At 28.5% G+C, this 9929-nt stretch overlaps 1 protein-coding gene across 2 annotated transcripts; it reads left to right on the forward strand.

The window, feature by feature from the left end:
• Positions 1-341: 341 nt before the first annotated feature.
• LOC107029254 (truncated basic helix-loop-helix protein A) lies at positions 342-8419 on the forward strand. 2 transcript variants are annotated; one of them, XM_015230635.2, is made up of 9 exons: positions 343-584; positions 1387-1641; positions 3656-3752; positions 4593-4607; positions 4765-4821; positions 4972-5482; positions 5933-6547; positions 7166-7473; positions 7867-8419. In XM_015230635.2, exons 1-9 carry the CDS (start codon positions 472-474, stop codon positions 7948-7950), a joined length of 2055 nt encoding a protein of 684 aa, XP_015086121.1. In that variant the 5' UTR covers positions 343-471; the 3' UTR covers positions 7951-8419. The 2 variants fall into 2 exon arrangements, with proteins under 2 accessions (XP_015086122.1, XP_015086121.1); XM_015230636.2 differs by lacking the exon at positions 7867-8419 and having other exon boundaries at positions 342-584; positions 7145-7251.
• Positions 8420-9929: the final 1510 nt, after the last annotated feature.

The following is a 9929-nucleotide window of genomic DNA, read 5'->3' on the forward strand; positions in this document are numbered from 1 at the left end:
ATTTCCTAACAATGATAAAATTTATAATTAAACATAGATGTTGACATATAGCCATAGATAGTAAGCAAACATAGGGTCAATAGTATACGTGGTTAAATATCATTCTAATAATAATATAATTCCTAAATAATGGACCATATCTCTAATAAAAAAAAATAGTGATTTGTTAGAAAACATAGGTTATAATAGTTACAAAATCTATTAAATGAAGATATCAATACCCATGACCAAAAAAAATATATAAAAAAACTAAGTCCATAACCATCTGGTAGTCACCAACCAGTCAAAAAAAATCAACCACCTTCTATATTCTCTTCATCAATATATCTCTCAAGAAAATTAGAAGATCTCTTCATTCTTCTTTACAAAATTCCAAAAAAAAATAAAAATACATTTATTTTTCTCTGCTAATTTTGTTGATTAGTTTTTTAGTGTAAGGTTTAAAATCAAATAATTAAATCTAGTAGATTAATGATGGAGATTATACAGCCTAATAGCCTGCAGTTACAAAACATGTTGCAAAATTCCGTCCAGTCGGTTAAATGGACTTATAGTATTTTTTGGCAATTTTGTCCAAAACAAGGGTATGTATGTCTTTATTTTCTATCGTATTGATTTAGATGTTTTGAGTTCTGAATTTGAAAAAGTCGATTTTTAAAATATATGATCTTTTTTCATGTCAATAATTTTCCTGTTTTAAATAATGAATAAAATTCAGAATTTTAACATTTTGAGTTTTGATTTTGATGAAGTAATATATATTTTGGAAAATATGATTGATTCCTTGATAAGTGTGTCTTTATCAAGAATTGTTTTATATCAAATAAAATAATGAAAGGATATAAACTTTAGGCATTATGAGTTCTAAGTTAACCTAGATAACATAAAAGCCCATTAGTCGAGTTGAACTGGTTAGTGATAGAAGTAATTTTCATAAACTGAGAACAAAAGAATGCACTTGCCCCCTTTTCCAGCCATTATTGTTTATCCACCCTGTTTTTATGTTGAAATCATGTCTTTACTACTTTTTCCCAATCGATATACCAGCAGTTGAGTGCGAAGCTTCCTTCATAAAAAAGCTCGTCCTTATCAATATTGGACTGTCTTTCATTATGTTTTTACTTATTTTTTTTTTTTGGAAATCTAACATTTTCCAAAAAATTTCATTATAGATATTTGTATTCCTCTAAATTTTATGAACTCTTGAATCTATTAAGGTCCTTTCCCTTTAAGATTCAGAATTTTGACGTGATTAGTATTTTTTAAATCAGAATAACTTACTCAGGATTCTTAAAATATGCTTATTTTTTATGTATAAACTCGTAAACTCATAATTGAATTTTTCATTATTGACATTTTTAATAACACAATATTATTGTTCGATAGGGCGTTAGTGTGGAGAGATGGATATTATAATGGAGCTATAAAGACTAGAAAAACTGTGCAGCCAATGGAAGTTACTGCTGAAGAAGCTTCTCTTCATAGAAGCCAACAACTTAGAGAACTTTACGATTCACTTTCTGCCGGTGACTCAAATCCCCCGGCGAGAAGGCCGTCGGCAGCATTGTCGCCGGAGGATTTGACCGAATCTGAGTGGTTTTATCTCATGTGTGTTTCTTTCTCTTTTCCTCCACCTATTGGGTAAGTCGTCATTCATCAGAATTTATCATTTATATATTAACATTAATCTTACAGATAAGAAGTTTTAATTTTTTTAAAAAAATAGAGATATTTTTTGAAATTTGTTATCTTTAATATGCCATGATATTTTGTATGTTTATAAAATTTTGAAAATTATAACATTAAATATGTCATAGTATTTGCGTGAATATAAAAATGTTACTCTCTTTTGAACTAAATATAAGTGAATTTAATAATATTTCAACAAAATAAAACGGAGAAAATAACAAGGTTTTTCCTGCATTTTTGATGTTGTCATATCAAAATTACCACAAATAACTTACTAGTAAGAATTTTCAGTCAAGTGATCAATATGATCAATATTCATGACCATACAAAGTATTTTCTTTTGCTTATTTTTATTTGTTCATTATATTAAAAATATATAATTATGTTTTACTTATTTAATATCTTTTTAAAAAGAAAGAAATAATTTACCTTTTTATACCTAATTTACTCTTAGTTAAGTACTACAATTATTTTCAATTCATTTCTTAACACATAATAATAAGGATGATGTAGAAAAATTATCATTTTATACTCTTTTTGTTCATTTTTTTTTGTCCACTACTTATATATGTCACTTTTAACATATTAAGAAAACATAATTTACTTTATTCATGTTTTACTCTTAGCATTAGTTAATTACTCTCAAAATCATTTTTGAAGAACTAATACTAAACATCAATTAATGGGGGTAGTATGGTATAATACTCATGTCCATTATTATTTTCTAAACGGGTGTGTCAAGTCGAAACATTACAAGTAAAAGTAATGTAGAGTATATTACTCCATCGGCCCATCTTTAGTTCTCCATATTTGATTTGACACATTTCTTAAGAAACAGTAAATAAAAGAGTAATTTTAATTTACTATATCACCTAGATTAATTATAAGTAATATGAACGCTGGAAAATATTTAATAATAAGGATAAAATAGATATAAATGTAACTTATCTCTTAAAATTGAACAAGTAAAGTTGAACAATTATTCTTAGTATAATGAACAAACGAAATGAACGGTAAAAAGGTAAAATCGTAAAAATAAGAAGAAACACCTTTAAAAATGTGTTGAGTTAAGTATGAACGAGTAAATATGAATGGAGTAGTAATCGGAGAGTGAATGAGGGTTGTTACATCGAAATAAAAGCAAGAATATATACACAAAAAAAGCAACTTCAATTGTGACCTCCCTAAGTCTTTGATTAATGAGAGACCATATATTCATAGAAAATTTAACTCTTACAAGTCAATGTTAGCTATAGATTAAATGTTACTGATAAAATAAGTTAATTAATTAATGTGGTAACTTCAATGCTTACTCTTCTTCCTTGTTGAGGGTCTAATAAATATTGCTCTACAATTAATGGGTTGCTTATTACTATAGGAATAGTGGGGACATATTAAAAATTTGTTACTTATTGAAATCTAAAAGGAAATGTTCAATTTTTTCACGTATGGTTACTTAATTAATATAGTAATTATTATTTCAGTTTAATTGGAGATTTTTAGATTAATTATTTATATGATTACTCGATAAATAATTATCATTTTAGAAAATCACTTTTTTTTATTTGAAGAAAATTAAAATAAAATTTTTTAAATATGATAGACATAAGACAATAAGTATTAATTGAATAATTAGATTATCATTTTAGAAAATTACTTTCTTTATTGAAGAAAATTAAAATAAAGAAAAAATTAAATAGAATAGACAATAAGTATTAATTGAATGACCAGGTGAGCAGTGAGCAATCCCTCTTTTATTTTCACCAACACAATAATAACATATTGACAACCTTAAGTAACAAGATAATTGACTACTTCATCCACCTCTAACAAGAATTAAATGAGAATAAGTTTTTTAAATCATTTTAAATATTTAAATAATGCTATTAAAAAATAAATTAATAAAGAAATTTATCATATGACATTACCTCTGATATTTTTTTTTCATAAAAAAAAAAAAAAAAAGATTACCAGGCAAGGCTTATTCAAAGAAACATCACATATGGATAATGGGAGCAAATGATGTTGATAGCAAAGTCTTCTGTAGAGCTATTCTTGCTAAGGTAAGTATTAATCACTATCATCTTTTAATTTTTATTTTTTACCTTCACAAAATAAAAGTATAGTCTTTATATACGTCATCCTCATCATATTTCACTCGTCACTGTATATATTGTTGTTGATATACCTTGAGTGAAGAAAATATAGATATAGTAAATTTATTTTCTAAATCATTCCACGTGACTCTTGTTATCCATGAATCGCGTGTAAGAATTTTTTCTAAATTCCTTGTATTTAAAATTTCTATGATATAACCTAACTCAATATTATATATAAAACTAAAATAAAAATCAGAATTATAGTATTTGTGCAATGATGTAAAACTTTTGAAATTTATGATAAAACCGTGACATAAATATATATAATTATGTCATAATAAATTAAATTTTTCTAAATAGTATATAGATGTCTCGCTCTTTTACCACATACGAATAAAAAGATAATGTCACACAGAATCAAAGAGATGACATATAAGATTTCATTGACCTATATATAAGGTCATGTATAGTCTGCTCGTTAAAATTTCATTACACGTGATTGAAATTACTATAAAATTGTGCCCAAAAATAAACAGTTACTTTTTGGTTTTAATTTATATGAGTTTTTTAAAAAGAACAATAAATTTTATATTTAGTTATAATTTAAATTATAATATTTTTTTTTAATATAAAATTATTTTTAGTCACATAAATATATATAAATTATTTTAGATCTGTCGAATTAAACTAACTTATTGAACAGATAGAATAATAATTTATTGTTATTATTATTTAAAGCAATTTAATTATCTGACTTTTTTTTTGTTTTTTAATTCATGGAACACTGACATGCCTATTATATAGAGTGCCCGCATACAGGTACTAAACTGCAGACCCTTTGACTTATTAAATTTTAATTATTGTGATAAATATTTTATTCCGCGTAATTCAATCAATTCGTTAATTAATTTTAATTTGATATGAAATTTACGAAAGTACAAAAAAATAAAATTTAATGAAGTTCAAAATGTTGCAGACTGTCGTTTGTATTCCTCTCTTGGACGGTGTAGTGGAACTCGGAACTATAGAAAAGGTAAAAACGTAAAATAAGTTATCAAATATATGTACATTATATTGATACACTTTGTAGTAATTTAATTTTATAAATTTAAATAATATTTATATTATCAGTATGTATAATTTAATCGATCTATGAATTTATTGTACATGATACACAACACAGGTTCAAGAAGATATTGGATTTATACATCGTATAAAAAGCTTCTTCAATGAGCCACAACAAGCTCAGCCACCAAAGCCAGCTTTATCTGAGCACTCCACTTCGGATCCCGCCGCCTTTTCGGAGCCACATTTTTACTTCAGCAATACTCCGTCATCCGCTGGTATTTGTCCAGCGGATCAAGACGGTAGAATTGCTGGAGAAGAAGAAAATGAGGACGAGGACGAGGATGAGGACGATGAGGATGAAAATGATGAAGCTGAATTAGACTCGAATGGTATAGCAATTCAAAGTGGGGCTGGAGCGGCTAATCCTATAGCGGCTGAGGCTAGTGAGCTCATGCAGCTTGATATGTCTGAAGCTATACGGCTCGGCTCACCGGATGATGGCTCTAATAATATGGACACTGATTTATATTTGGATGGTATTAGCCAAGCTGGAAATACGGCTGACTCTTTCAAAGCTGAGACTGCAATTAGTTGGGGTAACTTCCAAGACCTTCAACATTTACCAGGTATTAGCTTAAGCTATTATTCCATCTGTTTCAATTTAAATGTTTAATCTGTTTCAAAATAATATTTCATTTTAATTAAGTTGGATCGCTTATTAATCTAACACTTGCTATGTTTAACTATCATAAAATTTAGAATCATTTTTGTACATTACACACTATTATAACAAAAGAAGGAAAATCAACCCTCTTCAATAGTCTCATAATGTATTTCTACGTTGTTAAAAGCTAAATTCACATGAAATGTGTAATACATAGCTAATTAAAAAGACGATGGTATATATTGTAATTGTATGATCATTTCATCCTAAAAAGTAAATATATTCTTTCTTCTAGGTACAATAAATAAGATTTAAACGTCAAATATCAGTATATAAATATAACATTTTAGTAAATTGTACTATGATAATTCAATATTTAAAAGTTCAATTATCTTTTTTTTATCAAATGCAGGTGTACCTAGTTACGATGAATTATCACAAGTAGATACACATTATTCTCAAACAGTTTCAGCTGTACTTGAACACCTCTCGAACACAAGTTCCAAATATGCCTCTTCTGCTACCATAATGGGCTCTATTTCTCCTGATTCAGCCCAATCTGCTTTCACATTATGGCCCATCACTTGTAGCCCAAATCTCTCCCACTGCCGTCGCCACGACATCGGCGATGGCAGTGGGACCACCTCCCAATGGCTGCTCAAAAGCATACTATTCACTGTCCCATTTCTCCACAGTACTAAAAAATTATCAGAAGCTCTATCTCCAAAGTCACGAGACGCTGCTGCGGCCGACTCTTCGGCCGGAGCGTCTCGATTCCGCAAAGGATGTACGATAAATAGTAGTACACAACAAGAAGAGACGAGCGGGAACCATGTACTAGCGGAACGACGTCGTAGAGAGAAGCTAAATGAGCGTTTTATTATTTTAAGGTCCTTAGTACCCTTCGTTACGAAAATGGATAAAGCATCGATACTTGGCGATACAATAGAGTATGTGAAGCAGTTACGTAAGAAAGTTCAGGATCTCGAAGCGCGTGATCGCCACGAGGAAACTACCAAAAATGCAGGTATTTATATTTTACTACACGTTGATAATTGGACGGATTGAGCTGAGTTTATATGGATCAAGTAGACTAAATTAATAAATAACTGAGTTAAATTATTATAATTTTATGAGCTAATTTTGTCACTAGGATATATAGTTTAGCATTACCATTTCTTAGTTAACAAAATAATAGTGTCCTGAATAATATTTCACATAAACATATTTATTCAATGACAAAATTCTAAATAGTAATAGACTAATAGGTTACTTACCATTTTATCAAATTATCAATTACTATATTCATAAAATATACTTATAAGGGGATCGTTTGGTTCCTGATTAGAGATAAATTATTTACGTATAAAAATTATGCTTGTTTTTATTACAAAAATGAGGAAAAGTAACTACATAAAATCCAGCATAAGTTACACATTGTTTGGTTGATCATTTTTTTATTCATATGAAACATCACATTTTTGATACAATATGCATGATGAAGGTCATATATTTTTATTTTCAACATAATCAATATGTACATGTACAAGTTATTATAGATAATGTTTAGAATTAATTTATACCATAGAACATGGAATAACTAATATCTGCATAACTGATACAGAATTTTTTACGTGATAAATAGATGAAAAGAGTGGTTCACCAATAGTAAAGGCGTTTCCGGTGAAGGGTAAGAGGAGAATGAAGAGTACGGTGGAGGGAAGTATAGTCGGAGCACCGGCAAAGATGACGGGTTCTCCACCGATGGAAGAGGAAGTTTTGCAAGTGGAAGTCTCGATCATCGAAAACGATGCACTGGTGGAGCTCCGGTGTCCGTACAAAGAAGGGTTGTTGTTAGATGTAATGCAAGTTCTAAGGGAACTAAAGGTGGAAGTTGTAGCAATCCAATCATCTCTTAGCACTGGACTCTTATTGGCTGAGTTAAGAGCTAAGGTATGAACAAAAAAATAACTTATGTACATTCTTGGAGAACACATTTATAATTTTGAAAATAATAAAAAAAATAGTAGAAATAGAAGCGGATTTAGAATTTGAATTTAAACAACAACTTTATATTTTGGTGCAAAACGAAGTGATATATTATATCTTAATACGTATCAATACAAAAGAGTGATAGAGGATTAAGTTGTTGATAGTATCTAGGGACGAAGATGGGGTTAGTTACAATATTTACTAATATTATATATATATATATATAATTGACTTTATTTACCTAGCGAAAAGAGTTTCTGCTTTATCTGCTTTCAACTTCTTTCAACTACGAACAACTGATATTAGAAGCTTGACTAAATAGATTATAACTCCTTTTTGTAATTTGTTTTGCAGGTAAAAGAAAATATATATGGAAGGAAGGCAAGCATTTTGGAAGTGAAAAAGTCAATAAATCAGATAATCCCTAGAGTTAATTAAATTGATCTAATACCTCTTAGTTTGTCTCAAAAAGTTTAGTCTATAATTTGCTCAGCTCTTTCAAACCAAACAATTAAGCACCAATCATATTATAAATATTATAAATGCAACTCTAGTGAGTCATGTGTGACTAAGCTTGGACAAGTTGGAAAAGACAAGTTTTTGGGACACACTAAGAGAGATTATATAGAGAGAGAGTTAAATTAAATAAGAAAATGATGGAAATTTATAAGTAGCTAGTAATTAATTTAGTATGAAAAGTATAATTATCTATAACTTTAACAATGCAATTTGAGTGATACATATGAATATATCTTTTTTTGGTTATATTACCAATGTAATTCCCAAGTAGTCACTGTTTTGTTTTTTTTAGTTCTTGGTTTTTATTGACTTGTAAAAACATGCAATTATTACTCGTATTTAGCTTGAGAAAGAATGTTTTAAAAGTCCTGTTTTTCATTTTGAAAAATGTTCTAAAACTTCATTTCTACACTGTTTTGCATATACCTAGCTTCATGGATAAATAAAAAGGGAAAATACTTTCATTATTTGAAAACGTCAACATTTTTACTCCTTGTTCAGAAACAAAATCAAACAAGACAAAAGAAACTGGTATTAGCAAATGAAACAACATAATGTAGATATAGACATCTTAATTCATGTTTACTGTATCTTAGCTATACTCAATGTTAACGTAACACATAAATTTAATTTTGAAGATGTATAAATGATCATTTTATAAATTGGAGCGTGTTCAACTGACACTGTAAAGATGGGTTAAAGTGTTTGGATAAGCATCCTCAAAATTGTGGAGTGTTTACTTAGTTGTTAGTTGAGGCTATTGAAGAATTAAATCATCATCTCATCCAAAAACTCAAGTTATTAAAGATAAGCAAACAATTATTATTTTGTTGTATTTAATTTTCACGTGCCCCATCATACAGAGGTCTAATTTTTTTTCACGAGTTAAGCACATGAAAAATTTTACGACTCATCTTGATCTGTTTGTTTTAAAAAAATGCCTTTAGGCTTCAGTGTCAAACTTTTTGCTTGCACTTAAAAATGGAAGCGAGGATGGAGAAATGAAGAAAAAATTACACGATGAAAATAGAAACCTTATCAATAACATGAAAATCCAAATAATTAATCAATGACTACAAAAATGTCATGATAGTAATTAGTGGCGAAGTGAATGGATAACTAAAATTAAAATAACCAAATCAACCGTTACTGAGATTTCCCATAATACGAGTCAAGCATGTAAAAAATCTACTCTAATATCATATTAAAATGTGTGAACACTCGCATATCTTAAATATATTGTCCTACTATATTTATATATGGTCCACATACTACAAGCTTAAATTTTCTTCGAAGGCTAAATTAAAATATCTATCCATGTATTATATTTTTAATGCGGATCGCATACATATATAATCCGCAAATACGATGCAATTAACAGTAAAGTAAATAAGTACAAATAGTGATTTGAATAAATACACAGCTAGGGTATCTTTGGAAGATAGTGCAAAATCAAATAAATTTTTTTGTCATTAACCCAAAAGAAGTTCGATTTCATTTTCATATAAGTGGAGCCTATCATATGTATAATTCAGACAAAACATTTATTTTTCCTCCAAGCAGTCCATGTCCATGCCTTTTTGGACTTCACTTCGGAGCTTCTTTCAACTAACAAAGTAAATTAATTTAACTAATGTCGATAAATATTTTAGAATAATATTTTTATTTATGTGCATATTAATTTATTATAACTAAGAATCGTTTGATTGAGAATAAGTTATCCTGTGATTAACTATATATCTCAAAATAGGTTATCTCACTATATATTGTTAGGAACGAAATAAGCAGATGTAATACAGAAGCTAGCAAAGCATCCCAACATATATATGAGATAACTTATCACATCACTAAAATATAAATGATGAGATAAATAGTTTCATGACTATTTGATACCTCCA

Source organism: Solanum pennellii, chromosome 9 (assembly GCF_001406875.1).
Source record: "Solanum pennellii chromosome 9, SPENNV200".
Lineage (NCBI taxonomy): Eukaryota > Viridiplantae > Streptophyta > Magnoliopsida > Solanales > Solanaceae > Solanum > Solanum pennellii.

Excerpts from the sequence above, each read along its gene's own strand:
- LOC107029254 (XM_015230635.2), top strand. The coding sequence starts at position 472 with ATGATGGAGATTATACAGCCTAATAGCCTGCAGTTACAAAACATGTTG. Across the intron at positions 585-1,386 it reads CAATTTTGTCCAAAACAAGG|GGCGTTAGTGTGGAGAGATG; the intron begins GTATGTATGTCT and ends ATTGTTCGATAG. Across the intron at positions 5,483-5,932 it reads AGACCTTCAACATTTACCAG|GTGTACCTAGTTACGATGAA; the intron begins GTATTAGCTTAA and ends TATCAAATGCAG.